A 19208-nucleotide genomic window follows, 5' to 3' on the forward strand; every position below is an offset into this window, starting at 1 on the left:
CCATGCCTCTCATCCTTCTTTTACTACTTTCAGCCTAAGTTGCTCTGAATTGGTGGGAAAGGTTGACTGTAGGTGATAGTCTGTGGTGGGGAGAAATAATGCTAGTATGCTTTTGGATGAAACTTGCACTGAAGGAAGTGGAAAGTGCAATTTTTTTTTTTAACCCAAAAGATGCATATCTAATTTTATTTTGGGGGGGGTGGGCAGGGCAGAATCTAATTTGATGTGGGAGATCAAACTTGATTGGGAAGGTTTGCTGTTTGGGGAAATCTTGATGAATATAATACTAAGTCTCCTCTGTGGTAGATTACCACCAATCCAGTCTGAAGTTTTCTTTTTTTTCAGTTGAAAACAAGTTTGTTTTCAGCTTGGAAGGGAATCCCCATGTTAATTTTAAACCTTTCCAGTTTTAACTCTGAAGTTGATTCTGTAATTGCGCTGCTAGAGCAATGTAAATAAACATAAGGGGCAAGAGCAAAATATACATGATTGACACAATCATGCTACCAAGCACCAGGAATCAACTCCCTTGGCCAAAAAAAAGGTGTTAAATCTATAAAGGTACCAACTGTAAATAATGTATATAAAATTAAGTCTAAAATGAAATTTTTAATGACATCAGTTACTTGCAGCTGAGGAGAACAGCCTTTTCAAAGCTAACAGGTGCTTCAGAGTTGCTAAAATGAAGTGTGTTGGTCTTTATTTCAAAGCATTTTCTCAAAAAAGTGTTTCCCCCCCTTTTTACTTTAAGAAATTTTACAGGTGTAATAAAAGTTTATGAATCAGAGATGGATGTTCCTGTTTGTCTAGAAGACTGTTTCGATCACCTATTCCTTTGTGCAGAACCTGCCTGCTTTGCTCCTCTGCAGTTTCATCTGGAAGTTGGTGTCCAATCCTATTCCACGGAGCAGAAAGACAGGGCATGGGCGGCACTGCCTCAGTCACAAGCACAGGTTGGTGTCTTGCGAAAGGTGCCGAGACAGCTCAGCTCTTGTGAAGGCAAGACCCTATTGCCACATAGAGAAGTACAAGAGTACTGCCACAAGAGATGTCAGTCAAAGAAAGAGATATCCAGGGCTGCTTGCCTCCTTCCAAACCATGGGGCCTATGGATCCTGACAAGAAGTGAAGATGGTTAAGGAATGAGTACAATAAAAGGCATCTGAAAGCCAGGAGCTGTTTGCTATGTTGGACCCTAAGGATATTATCCAAGTATCTAATCCAGCTGCCTTTCCTGATGAGCACAATTAAACCCCATGAAATAAACCATAATTGCAGGTTGGGCGTGCTTTAAGTGTTTTACAGTAGCATTATCTGCTCTGTAAGCGCTTCCAGCCAAAAAGGATCCACTCCACACCTGCAGCATTTGCAACACCAGCCGGATGAAAGGCAATCTCCCATTTCAGGAATGCACTCTGAAGAAGTGAGGAGGTTTGTCCAGGTTAGCCTGCCACTATCCTGGTTAAGAATGAGGAAAATATGCATCCAGGCTTCATGGGTAGTATCTTTTCCTATACTTTTTTCATGCAGAAAACTGATTTTTAAAGTGTTCTATACAACAGACAGCTGCTTCCTAGGCAGCAATGCTGGGCCACACATTGTGCAAACCAGCTGAGAGAGTCTAAGCAATAAATGGTTGCACCTGATAGCAGAGAGTTATGTGCATCCATGCAAGTCTCTACAAGAATATTGCTTTCAAGACATTTCATCCAGCTTGGCAGAGATACCATAGATCCGTGGGTATTGTGGTCTCACGGACAGAAACAAAACATGAAAGGTCATGTGGTTGGTGGTTAGTTTTACTCAGGGCGAGTTAGAAAGCTCTTGCAGGAACAAAGACATGCAGAGTAAATGAATGCTGGCATGGGAGGGAGCAGCACTGAATGCCTGGAACTGAGGGAAGCAGGGCCATAGTGGATGGCACGGACAGACAAATACCTCACTGGACACAGCACCAAAAAGCATTTACAGAGCCATTGGCTGTGTGAGGAGCAGCTTGGTGATTTGCATGTGTGCAAATTCCCCACCTGTGGGCACAGTCTTAGTGGACTCTTTCAGTAAAGCCAGTATTTAAGCTGTGCTCCAACACCATAAGGCAATGGACCTCTTCCGATGTCATAGGTGTATTTACCTATATTGCTCTAAATGCTTCTTTCAGGTCACTCAAATTTAGTTTACTGTTGTTGGGGGTTTTGGTTGGTGGTGATGGTGGTTTTGATTTTTTTGCAGAATAGAAAACCCCTGCAGATTTTCAGAAAAAAAATGTGGCAATGTCGTTGCTCACTGTGAGTGCAAACACACATCCTGCTTATTTCGTGCCTGCTCAGGCAAGGCTTTAAACAATAATTTGCAGAATCTCTCTATCTTCCCTGCACATGAGCCAAGGAAATGAAAGGGTGGGCAGGTCACCAGGAGCCAGGATTGCTGCTGAAAGCCTATTGATGTTAACACAAAGGTACAGGGAAAAGGAGTCTGCTTTCAGGTTGTTGGGAAGTTTAGAGTTGCCAGATATAACAAATTTTTCTACATCATTTGTTAATACTGATGTAGCAGTGGGCATCTGGGAGGCCACTGAAGAAAGAGCAGGCTTTCCAGGATCCTGTCTGGTCAGTTGCCCAAGCATGGATAAGAAAGCCATCTCAAGAAAATAATCTGTCCCTCATGCTACCAGACCTGACTGATGCCTGAATGGCAATGCTTTCACCTCTCTTTAGTGTCAAAAGAGCTTTCTGCAGGTGAGCTGCTGCTTGTATTCCTAATCAAGTTCCAATTCTTCGTACAGCTAATTCTTCTAAGTCTGATTAACTTCGGCGGGCTGACTCACATAAAGGTAAATGTGTGTGGAAGGACTTGCAGGATCAGATCTTGAGTAGTCAGCATCTTATTCTGCTACCTAAAAGCCCCATGATTTCTTAGCTGACTTTGTGCACTGATTGCATGTTCATTTATAAATCCTGATCTTCTCTTGCCATTTCCTCCATCTGCCTCCAAAACCATATTGCCTTTGTTTTGGATGTCTTCTTAACTGTTGTTTTATCCTGCTGAGCTCAGACAAACAAGCAAGGTGAAAAGCAGTGCTGTGATGCAAACTCGTGACACAGTAATAGATGTTTATCACCCATTCAGGTAGCATAATTGCTTTTAAGATGCCGCTCCCTTCAATTAGAGCCGTACAGGTCAGATGCAATGCTTTTGACGTTTAATGTTAAGAACAAGGCTTCAAGTGTGCATAATTTTGTTTTGCTTTTTTACAGAGTCCCAATTTGTCGTTCTTCAAGGCACAGTTTTTGTTTCCCATGACTCAATGCTAATACCCTTGCTTAAAGCAAACACTTCCCAGGATTTTCCCTTGTGTTTTTTATATTATTTTGGTACAGTCTCAGCTGTGTTTGGTGTTAGCAAGCTTGCTGGTGAACCATGACCACTATTTTCCTATTAAACTTTTTTTAAAAGCTGGGAGCTATCATTCCCATAACAAAGTGCTGAATGTGGAGCTGGTGAGGAAGAAGCATCATTACTAAATCCCCTTCAAACAGGGTATCTCATAAAATTTTGCTGTACCTGTTTCCATCAGGAGTCAGTTAGAAATTATGAAACTCTTATATTTCTGACTGTGTCCTCAGTACACTCTGTTCATTTAGCTGGCCTCACTTGCATTTCTACATGCAAAATACCTTTAAATACCATAAAATCAGTGATATTTTCTATTTCTCCTTACAAAATCCCATTGATTTTATATGCATCTTTTGTATCTGTACCACACTGATTTACTCTTTGGGCTTTAAAACTGATCTTGCTAGAACATCATTGTGCACCTAGACAGGGTTTCTGTGTTACTTAACATCTCTGTGATGCATTTTCAGTTGCAGGACCAATTGCATTAGATTCAGTCACCAGCACAGTGACAGACATAATGAGCATCCAGGTTGGTTTTGGCCTTTCTGATTTCCTGTATCACTTGTCCCATTTAAACCATGGAAATGGCTACATGGAAATGTCAGGTTACTTTCAGTTTTGAGAGACCTCTTGTTCTTTGTTCTCTTTTGGTGAAAGAATATAAAGGTGATGGTGTTACTTGCTTGACAGATCCCTTGACTGCATTTCTGCCCTCAGAAGCCATCCTTCAGCTCATCAAAAGCACCTTACTTTTGGGAGTCTTTCATATGGATGGAGATGAGATGAGCTCGTGGTCCATCATTAAACCATGCTGTGAGTTGCACACTCACCCTGGTCAGGTAACAGCCCTTACTCCACGACTTCACAGAGCATCATCAGTCTTATATGAACTCATTTCACTTGCTGTCCTGCAATCTCTGTCCCTCTTAACTCCAGAGAACTCAACCATCCATAGCCAACCCCGTTTCAGAGATCGGCAGGCGAGAGTGCACGCAGGACAGATGAGAGGGCACCGCCTCGCCGCCGCAGTTTCCCGGGCGGGTATGTGGCGAGCGAGCTCCTCGCTCCCGCAGGGACGGAGCGGGGTCCCGGGGCTGTCGGGGCCGAGCTCGGGGCGAGCGACGGCCGCTGGGTGGCAACAGCCGCCCGCCGGAGAGGAGAGAGAGGAGGGAGAGGAAGAGGAGACAGGAAGAGAGGGAGAGAGGGGAGGATGCTGGCACTAGGTATGGTGCCGAGTGCCTCCCCGTGCCCCCCTAAAAAACAGACGCCAGAAGGGTTAAACACCCTGAACGCCTCCTCAGGCGCCTGGAAAGGCGCTGTTCCGTACAGGTCAGAAACCAATTCCTCGGTGCGGCCTTGAAACAAAACTCTGGACCACCGAGGGCACAGGTGAGCTCCATTTAGGGGAATCCTCGTTTGGACGTGGAGACTTCCCCTTCTTCTGTTGGAGGGACAGCTGCTCTCCCTTCCAACGCCAATGCCATTTCCTCAGAGGACCAGCCACCCTCTGAACTATGCTTGACCGGTCCTGAAAGAACCTGAAGGAACCATCTCTAAAAACAGACTCGGAGGGCAGAGTGCATTCATTCCCAGAGCCCTCTGTCCAAGAGAACTCAGGGTCACAGCTTTGTTTATGCATTTTATTCCTTTTAGTTTCGGGGTAATTTACAGATGAGGTTATCATCCCAGTCACCCTTATATCGACAAAAACTGGAAGAATTTATCAAACGTCTCTTTTCCCCTCCTGTATTGAGCAGAGAAAGGCGCCTGGAAAGGGAATGTCCTTCTCCCGTTCGGCTTGGCATTTCCCCGGTATGGTGCTCCATTTCAGCTGGGGCAATCCCAGCATTACACATCCTGGCCCCAATGTCGCTGCTCGGGATGGCAAGGGGGCTGAGCCATCGCTATTTCCCAGCTCTGTGGGTTTAATCAGCTTTAAAGGTTAACTCAGTTTCTTTGGTAACTCCAGATTGACCTCATCTTCAAGCAGCTCCTCAATGCCTCTCTTCAATGTAAAAAAATTCTTCAGGCCGGGGCACAGGGACAAACAAGCCTGAGCTCCGTTTCTACAAAAAGTCCTAAAACCTAACTCCCTGCCTGTCCCACCGCCTGAACACCGGCCGGGGGGCGGCCTGCGCGGAGCAGGTGTGCGGGACCCCGCATGGCCGGGGCCGCCGCCGGGAGGGGGGTACCCGCACAGCCGGGCCGGCGGGATCGGCAGCGCTCGGGCTCCGCGGCCGCGCACAACCTCCAACCAAAATCCACGGAGCCCCACGCGCCTGCAGCGGGCCACTTTGCTTTTTTAAAAGGTGCATTGGGGCTTCTTTATTTTCTTTTTTATCTCCGTCCCCGTTTCATTTATTTAAAAAAAAAAAAAATTATTTAAATGAATCCGCGCGGCGGGGCGGCCCGGAGCGGGACGCGCTCCGCCGCGGAGGGCCGGCAGCCACGGGCCCCGCCGCCGCTTGCTCCGCACGGGCGGCGGTGGCGGCGGGGCCGGCAGCAGCGCCCGCGGCCCCGGAGCCTGCCGCCCCTCCGCGCCCGCCGCTCCGCCGCGCTCCGCGGCTCCTCCGCCGCCCCGCCGCCGGCCCCAGGCCGCGCCGCGATGGAGGGCGGGCCCGGACCGCGGGGGGCTGCTCGCCTCCCCCCGCCGCCGCCGCCTATTTTTTTTTTCTTCTTTTTTTTTTTTTTTTAAGCACCCCCTCCTCCCCATTTCCCCCTTTTCTTGAATGAAGCGTGAGGCGGAGCTCTAGGAAACCACCGCGCCCGGCTACGCTGCGCGGGGCCAGAGCCTCCCCCTCGGGCTCCGCTCCTCCCCGCCTCTCCCCGCCCCCGCCCCCGCCGCTCCGCTCCGCTCCCCCCGCCGCTGCCGCCGCCGCCGGGAGAGCTCCCCGCCCGCGCCCGCCGCCGCTCGGAGCCGCCGCTGCCGCCGCCGCCGTCCGGAGCCGCCGCTGCCGCCGCCGCCGCCGGCAGCAGCAGCGCGGAGCGCCCGGAGGAGCCGCCCCCAGCCGGCGGGGTGCGCGGGGCTGCGCGGGCGGGCGGGCGGGCGGGCAGCGGCGCCGCGGCCGCGGTCCCCATCGGCACCAGTCACACCGCACACACGCCCCGTCCGCGCCCCTCTTCGGCAGCGCCAGGGGCTCTTCCTCCGCCGATACAAAGCTGCTCGGGAAATGGCAGCAGTCAAAAGCAATTTTCCTTCTTTATTTTTATTTTCGTTTTTTAATTAATTTTTTTTCGCTCTTTCTTGTGAAAAAGAATTTATTTCCTAAATACAAACAATTTTTTATTTTTTGATTTTTAAATTTTTTTGGGTGTGTGCGTGCGTGTGTGTGGAAGCACCGGGTTCCTGCGATCGGTGTCTGAATGAAACTACGTAAATGCATATGTCTGTACGTTGCACTGGAGGGAAAAACAGAGCACTTCTGCGAGAGCTTGGATTCAAATGTGGTTCATCTGGTCTCCAGGATTTTCCGTCTCTTTGGGGTTGTTCGCCTTCCCGGTCTGCGAGGCGGGATTTTCTGAGCTTTGACACATCTTTGGAGATGTCTGTTAAACAGGAGTCTGGGAAAAAACATTTGAAATCGTAGAAATTTTTTTTTTTTTTGCCCCTTTCCCATCCCCTTGTTGACTTGAAGCATCAAAGCAACCAGAACTTAACGCTTCTGAAGACTTGTGATGTTTGGATTTTATTGTTGCTATTTTTCTTTTAGAGGAAACTTGACAGAGGAACATATTTATAGTCCAAGTAAGTACTTTACAGAGGAAATTTAGTTTGTGATACAAAAAAACCCAAAACCTAATGTTGAGGTTTCTAGCAAAAAGTGCATTGGATTAACGTCCATCCAAGGCTGCTTTAGCAAATTGTGTTGAATTGCAGTTTTTACAGTGTTTTCGTCCGCTCCTTCGTGTCCATGGTAGTCCAGCACCTAGGGGAAAATGCACCTGATTTTGAGTCGGTATAATATTTTTTAAAATGTATTTCAACACCGAGGAGGAAATGGTTCTAAAGTAAATTTATAATAAGTAATAAATGTGCACCTGGAAGTAAAGTATTTACAGCATTTTAATCCCTATTTATGCCGTGCATCTCAAACCAAGGAGGAAACACTGAGAAGACAAAAGTACCTCCGAGACCCCGAGAGCTCCCCCACACCAGCATGAATGAAACCGTGTCCAATACAATAACTGGATTATAATTTTTGGTGTTAATTTTATTATTATTGGCTGCTTTACTTTTTTGGGTTCATCCTGCTCCTCTTCTTCCTCTCTCCCTTCCTCTTGCTGCTTCCTCGTGGGAATTATGGCTCATCCGGGGAGAAGAGGCTACGATAACCGGGAGATAGTGCTGAAGTACATCCACTATAAACTCTCTCAGAGGGGATACGACTGGCCTGCCAGCGAGGACAGGGCATCCCTGCCTCCAGGTCTCTCTGCTCCTGCTGCTGCTGCGGTTGCTGCTGCTGCTGGGACTTCCTCTGATCACACTGGGCTGGTGTCTCCGCACCCCGAGCCCCCCGGCTCGGCTGCTGCTAGCCACACGCCCCCGCCTGAGGGGCTGCGCCCCGCACCCCAGGTTGTCCACCTCGTCCTGCGCCAGGCGGGGGACGAGTTCTCCCGACGCTACCAGAGGGACTTTGCCCAAATGTCCGGCCAGCTGCACCTGACGCCCTTCACGGCCAGGAGCCGCTTCGTGGCGGTGGTGGAGGAGCTCTTCCGAGATGGGGTTAACTGGGGCAGAATTGTGGCCTTCTTCGAGTTTGGCGGTGTGATGTGCGTGGAGAGCGTCAACCGGGAGATGTCTCACCTTGTGGACAGCATTGCCACCTGGATGACTGAGTACCTGAACCGGCAGCTGCACAACTGGATCCAGGACAACGGAGGCTGGGTAAGTCCCCCGACTGCTCGGTTCCTCTCCCAGCTCCGGCCCGTGGCTGGTGGGACCCTGGGTTGGGCAGTGCCCAGGAGATCACACTCGTGGCAGCAAAAGGTTTGCCCAGGGGGTGTCTGCAGTGGGATGTGCCAAAGCAGTGCAGGCCTTTTGCCAATTGTCAAGTTTCACCTCGATGCAGGGTAGGGTGGAGTGGTTTGAGTTGAGGGGAACTGCTACAGCTTGTGAGCAAAAGGGGTGAGCAAAAGGGGTGAGCAAGGGTCTGTCTTCATCAGTGATCTCCACTTTCCTGTGGTCTCCACTTCTCCTGTCCACCCTCACCTGTTGGCAGAACGGAGGCAGGTTCCCAGCCAAGGTTGTGCAGTGGGGTGGGAGGGGCAGCAGAGATGCCCATCCAGCTGCCAGGCAGAAGAGGCACACACACATTGTGGCAGGTCCCAGGCAGTGTCGGGACAGCAGAGGCCACCTGTGTGTGTGTGCATGCAGTATCCCTGCCTGTGAGGGGTGATGTACCAGACTGGTGTGCAACAAACACGGGATCCTGGTGTTACCAGCAAGCAGGTGGCCATCAGTGGCAGTGTCTGCAGCCGTGGTTGTCACTGGAGTGGGGTTTTATGGGATAAGTCTAGAGTGAAAAATCTTTGTCTTGAGATGAAACAAAGGTGCTGGGAGCCATGTCTGTGGGATTGTTCTGGAAAACGAGTATTTGTTGTGATCTGATGGGTGGCTGTGTTTCTGGGGTAGAGATCACCTCTGTCTGGGGCAGGCTTCAGCATCAACTAGAAGGGGAAGCTTTCCACTTGTGGAAAATGGACAGCTTTTTCACTTGTAATCAGTCAAAAGCTTTTCCTTTTTCTCTCTCCCTCTCATTCCAGAATAAGTAACTGCATTGAATTAGAAGGGTATTTCTTTCCTTTTTACCTTTATTAGTTGATGTACTGGAACAAAATGTGGTCCAGCTGCTCTCCCACAAACCAAACCTGTTGTATATGTAGAGCTTATGATATTACTGTTTTGGAGGGAGAAAAGGCAGAAGTTATACTGAAGAAGAAACCTATGTTGAGAGCTGGCATAACTCACCTAGAAATGGAGGTCAGCTAGGTAGGACACTGGCAATTTCAGGTTTGGTCTCCTGTGAAATACAGAAAGCTGACTCAGTTACACAGCACACCTTTAAGAGGTGTATGTAGAAAAGTGTAAATTACATGTATGTTTCCCAGTTAACATGTTTTTCAAACTTGGTGTTTGTTAGCCCTGGGCCTCTTGGTAAATCAGTGTTAGGCTAAATAATGTGCTGCCTGTATTGACTATCTCTGTTAAAAAATGAAGGTGTTGCCTTCCCTGCTGCTGAACCCGCCTGACTAAAGGGGATTCATGTCCAGGGATGCAGAGGACATCTCCTGCTGCTGTAACAGAGGGAGCAAGGCTTTGGGGCCCTTTTCTCAACAGGAATCCACATTGCGCACCTCCCAGAGAAGTGCTGCTGATCCCTGCCTACAAGTCACACTAGAGGCAGGATTGTTCTCCTGCTCTCCTCTGCTTCCATCAAGAAGAAAAAAAAAAAAAAAAATCAAGATTCATGGGGCCAGAAGGGGGAGCAAAAAATGTGTGTGTGTGTGTGTCTGTGTGTCTGTGTATTATATACAAATATGCACACATACACAGACACACACTTAAGTATATACACACATACACACAGCATGACTCCAGCACTTGGTTGTTGGGACCACACTTGGGAGAGGCAGGTCTATCCCCTGACCCCCTAGTTCATGGATCACTACAGAGGGTTTGTAAGTGTTGTGGGGGTCTTTCTTCAGAAAACAGATAACTGGAGGGAAAAAAAAAACCTGAATGGTTCAGGCTTTTGGAGAGCTTGGCTTGTTCAGAGACGAGCAGCTAAAGGGTTAGGGATTTTGCGACTGCACTTCTGGGCTGGGATGCCTGACTTGTACGTAAGTCCCTCCTCAGGCTGGAAGCCCGTCTGCGGAGCTGGGGCCCTCGGTTTGCTCCAGAGCCAGTGAAGTCATTCTGTTGACTCCAGTGAGCTTTGGATCAAATCATAAGCATGCTGGAGATGTATTGTCCTGTGGGTGTATTGTGTAAAGAGAAACATAAATAATGAATAAAACCGAGAATGTGAAAAGACAGGTGTTACCAGGCGTGATTGGCCGGAGGAGGCGAGTGCTGGAGCTGTCGCTCGACAGTTAGAAGTACAAGAAACCAGGATTGTAAACAATGACTGCCTTTAAAAGGAAAGGATACTTCTTATCAATAGCCATTTAGTTGTTTATTGAGGTTTCCTATCAACAGAATTTGGATGCACGTGATACCGTTTCCATTCAGAATTTGGATGCACGTGATACCGTTTACTGTCACTTGTTATTTGTAATGTACACATGGAAGATGTGCAAAATACCACCTGAAGGTGGCTTTTGCTTGTCTCTCTGGTATACGGCTGGTACCTGTGAGCCTAGCATTATTAAACACAGGCAAAACCTTATAGCTGGTTACAAAGAACAAAAGACTAACATGAAGTTGCAAACGCAGCTTTTGGGATCCTCTCTTCAGGCAGAAGAAATCAAGGAGGGCGTGGGGCAGTGGATTTTTCTTTTCCATTTTTTTTTTCTTTTTCTAGATTTCAGGATCTGTCAGTGTAAAAGGATGCTTTAATACATGTGCTCGGTCTTCAACTTGCCTCTTGCACCATACCCCATGGATGAACCTTATTCATAAATGGCTCTTCCAAAGTAGCCTTGTATGTGGTCATGCTTGGTAGGACTTCAGCACAGCCTCTTGCAAGATCTCCCTGTCACGCAGGGTGCTACAACAGGCAGGAGCCCTGGCTGCTGTAGCCTTCTCCTCCTTCATATTTTGGCTCCTTGGTATTTTGTGGAGTGGTAAGTTTATTAGAGGCTGCACAGTACCAGAGAAGAGAGTGTCACAGTTAGTCATGAGAGCATGTTTTACACAGCTGGTAGTTTGGGCAACATGGGCCTTGTGTCTCATGAATGGGCCTGTGTCTTACACTCAGGTCTGAAATTTGGTTGACGTGTTTTTCTTATTTGTCTCTTTGGTCTGAATCCATTCTGTAAATTGGCAGTGTGTTTTCAGGATGTGAATTCTTTATATTGCAAGGGAAACAAAGAAGGAAAGCATATCGAAGGGCAGCGTGGGAGGGGGATATAGCTGGTGGAGTATAAATTTTAGGCACTAGACATTGCTGATAATGGTGTCTGGGGTTGTTAATGCCCTTACAATACACGGCCTCATGGGCTTGTTCAAAACTTAGAAAAAGCAACAGATGGGGACTGCACGTAATCTGCATTATTAGCTTGTGGTTCTGGTGGCAAATAAATGCTGCTTTCAAAGATTTTCACTTTGGCCAGGATACCGCAATATTGTACTTTGGCCTGATAACATCTTAATTGTATTAAAAAAGAAAAAAGAGGAGAACTAGCTCATCTCTGTGGTACTTGGTATAATATATGCTTTCTGATTAAAAACTTAATGGCTTCATTTTAATTTCCAGAGCTACAGAAGGACTGGCTTGGCAATGGCCTGTCGGACTTGGCAACTTTTTTTGACGTTGACATGGGGAACACTGAAGGGATGCAGTTGGTGTGGGAGAAACAACTGTGTTTGTCTTTAGTGATGGGTTCCCTCTTTGGGCACACAACCTAACAGACGTGGGAGCCATGCTTAGCTCTGGGCACTTCTAGTCCAACATATGGCTTTCTCCAAGCTGTTCAAGAAAAAACAAGAACATGAGCACTACAGAAGGAGACACAGGCACCATCATATTTACATAGACATGTACATTTTTGATGTAAAGTATGAGAAGAAGCCCAGGTGAGAGAACCAGAGAGAAAATTCAGCCAAGAACACTTCATTTTAAATTACTGTATTTACAGTTGAACCAGGAATTCAATGGCCATGTGTTTTCATGGGATTCTGTTCCTTTATTGTGGTTCTTTACATTCTGCTCAAGAGTTAAGGCCACATACGGAGAAGGATTTAGATGCCCGAAGTGGACCTTAGGTGGAACATCAGCACTTGCATCCTCCGAGTGCCTGCCTAGCCAGAGTGGTGATGGAAGTCCCTGGCTTTTCACTGTTCCTCACCCGAGCTAGTCAGGAGCTGATTCTGCCTTGAGAGAAGGGAGGTCCTTCGGGGCGGTGTGGGACACCATTCCCAAGAACCTCCATGTCCCAAATCTGGCAGGCTCGCTTTGGCCCAGCTGCTGTCTCTTAGGTGCCATCCTCGCTTGATGCAAAGGCATCTGAGGAGAAGTCCCCACTTTTCCTGGCGGCTCCTTAGTTTAGGCCTCTCCTGAGCTTTGGCAATGAGACTTTCTCCAGCCTGGCAGTGGGGCATCACATCTCCAACATCTCTGGAGGGTTCACCTTCCAGATGGCTGCTGATTTTGCTGAGGTGTCTTCCCCTCTGGCAACAGGGCTCCTTCTAATTCTACAGGGGTGAGATTTCATTTGGTGGAGGAGGAAGAACTAGGGTGTCTAATTCCTGCAGTCTGATGTGTTTTCTCAGGTGGCTGTCCACAGCCAAATGAATAAATGCTTCTTAGATAAGCAACAAGACCCCAGCTTTCTCTTCTCCTGAGCTGACTGTCCTAATCACCAAGCTACCTCTTTTATTTTGTGCCTATTAAATAATTAATTTTCTTTGCTTGGTGGCACACCTTGGACAGGAAGCTGGGAGGATTTCTGTGCCCCGCAGTGGTCCATGGCTGTGTCATGAAGGTGAGGGATGGCAGAGGCATCTGCCTCAAGGACAGAGCAAGAGACCATGGATCAGTGTGGCACAGGGTCCTGCCAGAGCTCGTGCTGACCAAAATCCCATCCCTTGGTCTCTGGATTTGGGCTGCTCTGCCAGGCACCCTCCTGCATAACACGCTGCTTCTTGTGCAAGTTCCAAGCAAAAGCCTCTTGCTCTTTCAGCACAGGACTTCACCTTGCTTGCAGAGGGATGCCACATGCTTTGCCAAGGAGAGCATGGAGCAGAGGAGCTTTGACTTTTCTTTAGTGGTGACGCGTGGCCTTGTAACGACTCAATCCCCAGTGGGGCTAACCCCAAGTCACTGTTTGACTGGTAAAAGGAAACTATCTGAAATCCACTCTGTTAAATAAGTGAATTGGCAGTTTCAAGTGTTGCACCTTCTAGGTCCTTTGCCAGTTTTTGTGGCTTTGTGGGTTTATAATCAATTTCTCAAAATATTATCAAAATATTTTTCTTTTTGCTGTTGCTGAAGAGAAAGAAATTAATTCTGCGGAGTATCTGTGCCGAAGCAAGGAGAAGAGCTAGGGCAGAAAGAGAAAATGATTGTGGTTCTCTAGTCCCTTTCATTTATAATAGCTTTCTCTGTAACTTGCAAAAACAGTGGGCTGCATATTTTCTCAGAAGTCTGTTTTTTTTCTAAAAAAACAAAAAAAAAATGTATTGACTGTGACCTTTAAAATTTCAGAATCAGGGGTCTCACTTCTGGAGATGATGTCATTTGCCTTGATCTTGCAAAGAACTGTAAAGTTCAAACAGCAATCCTATTAAAAACTTTTACTTTACTTTCAGTATTGAGAAATTAGTTTGTTCTGTGCCTGCACTAACACAGGCATCTCCCGAGCTGCTGTGTTAGCTCTGCTGGACAGTAAGGAGCTTAGTTTTTTGAGTATGTAGCTTGAAATTCAGAGTCGGTAATCCATGAAGAAAATCCAGTTGAATTTTTCTGCCGAGGCACAAGCGTTCCTCCGATGGCAAAGCATGGCTCTAGCAGGAGAATCACAAGACCTATGCAGTGGTGTGTGAAATTGCATGTGGAGCAGAAGCATTTTCCCAGCGGCCAGATCCCAGGGCCCGGGCTTCCTAAGGCAGCACAGGAACTTTGTACTGCCTCGCCAGCAAACATTAAGCCCTCGTGCTCAATACAGGTGTCCTTGATGAGAGAGAGGGTCATCTCTCAGCGGGCTGGACCTGGCATGGTGGAGGGAGGTGGATGCAGAAACGGGAGTGGTGCTCAGGTGTCGCTCTGAAACCTCTGCTGTGGTTTTGGTCTCGTGTGGTGGTTTGTGCCTGGCGCACAGAAAGCCAGCCTTGTGCTCTGCCATTGCCACCAAGGGATGCTGGGCTGGGGCTTGGGGCAAGGCTGGCTGAAGTGGTGGCTCTCTGCTTGCTGGTGCAATTGTGCTGTGTCCTTGTCCCCCATCCTGCTCTGCAGCCCCCTTGCCAAACCAGCCCAAAGCCTTTTATCACCATGGTCCTGCCCCAGGGCTCTGGTAAGGCAGTGGCCACTGGCTTCTGACCTGAGGTCTGGATAGCCCCAAACTGGGTCAGCAGCCTGGGCAGTCATGGAGCTAAAAAACAATATGATTGAATAATGACTATCCTGTTAGCAAAGAGGATTTTTACTTCTTGCTTGATTCATTTCCATCCCTTTTGGTGATCAGGGTTATGGTGAGACGTTCTGGTTCTTTGTCTGTTTTTGCTTTCTGCTTCAAGACCAGCAGCCTGTGGAGCAGCAGTCCTCATCTTCCTGACTGCCCCCATCCATCCCTGCTGCTGGCACTGGGTGCTGGGCAGGGTGCTGGGCGCTGCCACCCGGCCCTCAGGAGCTATGTGTGCCAGGTCTGGCCTTGCCCTGCCCTCCTCCATCCTTGTTTTATTTTCCTTCACACCCTTGGGAGGGTGGAGCCCAGCCCTGTTTGGTTTGTTGGTTTTTTTAAAAATAATTTATTTATGAGCACCTCGTGGCTGCCCTCCTGCTGATTTAGTAATAATAATAACAACATTTGTTACTCAGTGGCAGCAAAATACTGATTATTTCTAAGGGCAGTACCAGCCTATTTTATTTTCCATTTCATATATAATAATAGGATGGATGAAGGTGTGCGATGCCATAAATCTTCTCTTCCCCAGCAGGATAACATCCAGGCCTTGGCAAACATGAGTGCTGATGACAGATTTGAGGGATTTTTATTTTACTCTGGCTTTCAGTCTCATTAACAATCTGATGGCTTTTTTTTTTTGCCTTTTTTTTTCCTTTTGGCTCCCAAAAGACTATGAAACCCAGATAACTTTTCCAAATGCATCTGAAAGTCTGGAATTTATTTTCTGTTATTTTATCTTAATGTTAGTTTGCTGTCATAATTATTGTATATTGATAGACTTTGCAAAATTCCCCCCTTGCTTGAAAGTGCCTTGCCAGTTTCTGGATTTTACAGTTAATGAGTAAGAAAACAAATCTGGTGTTAGAAAGTGTTGCCATTGACTTCAATAGGAACAGGAAGAGGCACTTACTTGGACAATTGTAGTTGTGTTTACTTTGTATATGCGGCAAGAAAAATAAGATCAAATGAAAAAGCCACAGGTTTTCAGCTAATAGAGAAAAGCAGCCTTTTCTGCAACACATCATTAACCTTTGGAAGTTGTTTTCATGGGAAAGCTGTGAGTGAAAGTACTGAGCTGCATTCAGGAAAGGTTTAGATATTTATTTATAAGAGTAAGGAAAACATCTGTGCTGCTCTTTGAGTCAAATTGCTTGAAAGGGCAGTCATACACCTTGGTGTAAATGTAACATCAGCTGCTGAAATCAGATCACCAGGTGCTGAGTGTAGAGCTTTCTCCAGGTAATGCTATTTCAAAATTATCAATTCCATTACTTCTCCCCCAGAGCAGCTGGTGTGGGTCAGTGACTGGGGATACTGGGATGGATGTGCTGCTGGTCTCATCCATCCAGGGAAAACTTACTCCTGCATGTGTTTTGTTAAGGTAATTGTAAATGCACTTGATGTGTGTCTAAGAGCACCCACATCACAGAATTTACTCTTGTGCTGTCTGGAGTTCTGTTATGCATTGCCATTTCTCATTTGAAGTTGCAAGCCGATCCTGCTTGTATTTGTCATCGAAGTTCTGCGAAAAGAACCAGGTGCTGGGTTTGACTGTGGTTTGACTCCATGATCTCAGAGGTCTTTCCTAACCTAAATGATTCTGTGATTCTATGACTTTGAGTTAGTTGAAAGAAATAGTCTGCATCCTTCAGTGCATACAGAATTTTATTGCTATTTTGCTTAGGAAGCATAAAAAGACTGATTCTGTTTTGTTGATTGAAAAGGCAGCTCAGTGGGTTTCAGGACACTTCAGTGAGTAATTTAAGAATGTGGGCCAGGTACAATGAAAAAGGAAAGGCCTCGTTTTACCTTGCATAGTGACTGAAAGAGGCCATCACACAGTTGTTTGAGAAAGTAACTAAGAGTCAAAACTTAACTTCCTCTTCTTGCTGTAGTACTGAATACACGATAGGAAATGGGGCAAATCACTAATATCTCTCTTTTTCAGTTAACCCATATATGAAATAGGTATTCTTGCTATACAGCACACAAGGTATGGGAAATTTTTTGTTGCTATCATGAATTGAGATGATGGTCTATAATTTAAAAAAAAAGGAGTGATACAAGGTACAATTTTGAACAAATTGTCCAGTTTAGTAATTTGGAGCTTAGAATAAAGCTCAAATCTGTAGCATTGCATTTTGTCATTGCTGGAGCTTGCTAGCCTGGGAAAGAGCAAAGTGAGTCAGGTCGTGAAAGTATCTTGGGTGAGATTTGAGTGGAGAGGAGATAAAAGAAGGAAAAAAAAGTTAAACGGAAATTAGTCTTAAGCTTTTTCAGTTCCACTGTTTGGATGTTTAGCAATCCTTGTGATGGAAGCAGATTAAAAAGATGGGTTTCAGGTGTTGATTTCTAGTTTTTATGTAGGGGAAGGGTGAGCAGTGAGAAATGGCAAGTGATGGTATTTGTGTTTTCCTTTAAGTATCAGCACAGTTCATTTGGTGTTTCAAGAAGGAATTTGTCTTTCCTTTTCTATTTCCAGTGTATGAAAAAGCTATCTGTGGCACTTCAGGGAAGGAGCAGTATAGGTGTATCATATGCACCTGTAGGAAGTATCTTTATGCACTTGTATTCTTGTGTTTCCATTCACAAGATTCACTAAACGTTCAGATGCAAGCAGCAATAGCAATTTAAAATATTTTTTTTAAAAAGTGAGTAGTAATCAAACCTTTTGGCTTAACCATGAGCTTGAAGTTACTCTTAAATATCTTGCTGAACTGAGGCTTAGAAGACAAAATTCTTGCTATGTGCCTTGGAGAGACTTGCATGAGTCACTAGAAAGATGGAATAAGACCAGAGACAGCAGGCCAGTGAAATATATGGAACAGTCCTGTAGCCTGCTTTTGTGATGGAATTGCAGGCTTTTCTCTAACAGAACGAGCTCCTTTCTTAAGAATATTCTTCACATGTTCAGACTTGTTATAAGACGTAGTAGAGGATCCTATTTCTAATCTCTTATTTTTAATAGAGAAAAAAGAGTTAGAAATAAATCAAAGATAAATACTCTAGTAAATGAGTTGGCATTTCCATTAGCAGAATAAGGTGGTCAGTGCTGTAGATAGATAAAACCAGTTGAGGTTTCATTCTCAAGAATGAACTCACAGCTTAAGTAAAAAAAAAAGACACTAAAAAAACTAGTACTGACTCCCTCGTTCATAACTGAAGCAAATTCTACACTGTGCTCCAAATGTCTGCAAATTTTTGCTCAAGTCAGACATATCCAAAGCCCCTCTCCTGAAGTGATCTGGCACATCACATTAAATCACACTCTCCAAATATCTTATCTTCTGTCTGCTGCTGGATGTGCAAGGTCCCAGATATAACTGAGAAGGAATCCTAATGCCTGTGTTGTTTCCAGATTCCAGCTTGACCCGTTCCTTTCTCTGTTTTCCAGATCTGCAGTAATTAGCAGCACTGCTGTGGAGCTTGGCTGAGGGAAAGGCTTTGCTCCTCACGGGGCCGGAGTGCCGCAGCAGGGCGCCCTGACAAGGGAGAAAATAAGCCAATCTCTTGAAATGTCAGGTGGCAATCAAGGCTGCAAGTAAATGAGCCGGCCTGGAGTCTGTTCAGGCTTCTGCAGTAGCTCATGGCTGTCTGAAAAAAATCCCTGCAGTAGAAAATCCATGTATTTGGATTGAATGTGTGGAATCCTTGCCCGTTTGGAGTCAATAGCTATTTCTTTTCAGTATGGGTGCTAGAACTGGTGGTGTCTAGCCTCACACAGCAGTGAGCATGTGGGTAAGGGATCAGTGAAGTGCTGTGCAGAGCCCTGGTTACAGTGGGTGGTTGGGCACGGCTGTGCGGTGGTGGAAAACTGGAGCAAGGCTGCCTCCGGCTTTTCCTTGCGAGTGCTTTTCGGCCTCTCCAGGCATCCTCACTGTAAGGGGAGCCCAGGATGCCACACACATCCTTCTGACTGTGCCTGTGTGGGACAGGGGTGGTAGTGTCCCATCAGGACCACAACAGCTTTCTAGAGATTGCTCCTGCTCAGCTCGGCCAGTGAAGCTGTTCCTCAGCGCCAGGGGCAAGCTGGGGAGCCTCCCTGGTGCTCTAGGAGCATGAGAAGGGACCTTTCCACTCTGCTCTCAGTCTGGGTGGACAGGTGGTAGGGAAACCTGTACCTTTTTTCATACCAATTGAAGTGGATTCTTTCACAAGGGGATAGTATATTTATTTTACAAGCAGCTGTTTTTCTCCTGCCTTTATTAAAAAACCCAATTATTTTCCCCAACACAGTGAGAAGGATGCTTGTGACATGGTAGTACATCCTGCAGGCTGGGACTTCTGTGGGAGTTCAATGGACCGAAGGAAGAGGCAGCACTGGCACACTGTTAGACTATGCAAACTGGCCTAGGGTTTGTTTTAGAAATCTTGCTTGCTTTTTTTTTTTTTTCCCCCCTGTCTCTCTCTACTCCCTTCTCTTCCCCCCTGCAGACACAATACATCATTCTTGCAAACGCAACTGTTTAACTTTAATAACTGGCCTGGAGCAAAAACTGACAGTGGGAGAGGAGCTGTTTGGTTTGCAGT

The 19208-nt window shown here is 46.6% G+C and overlaps 1 protein-coding gene across 1 annotated transcript in view; it reads left to right on the top strand.

The window, feature by feature from the left end:
* The first annotated feature begins 6461 nt into the window (after positions 1-6461).
* The window catches only part of BCL2 (BCL2 apoptosis regulator), a 96604-nt gene continuing 83857 nt past the window's right edge, over positions 6462-19208 (top strand). The window contains exon 1 of the mRNA XM_059854026.1: positions 6462-8280. Within this exon, the coding sequence (XP_059710009.1) occupies positions 7696-8280 (585 nt within the window). The 5' untranslated portion in view covers positions 6462-7695. The remainder of the gene's footprint in view (positions 8281-19208) is intronic.

The sequence above is a fragment of the Haemorhous mexicanus genome, chromosome 1, assembly GCF_027477595.1.
Source record: "Haemorhous mexicanus isolate bHaeMex1 chromosome 1, bHaeMex1.pri, whole genome shotgun sequence".
Taxonomy (NCBI): Eukaryota; Metazoa; Chordata; class Aves; order Passeriformes; family Fringillidae; genus Haemorhous; species Haemorhous mexicanus.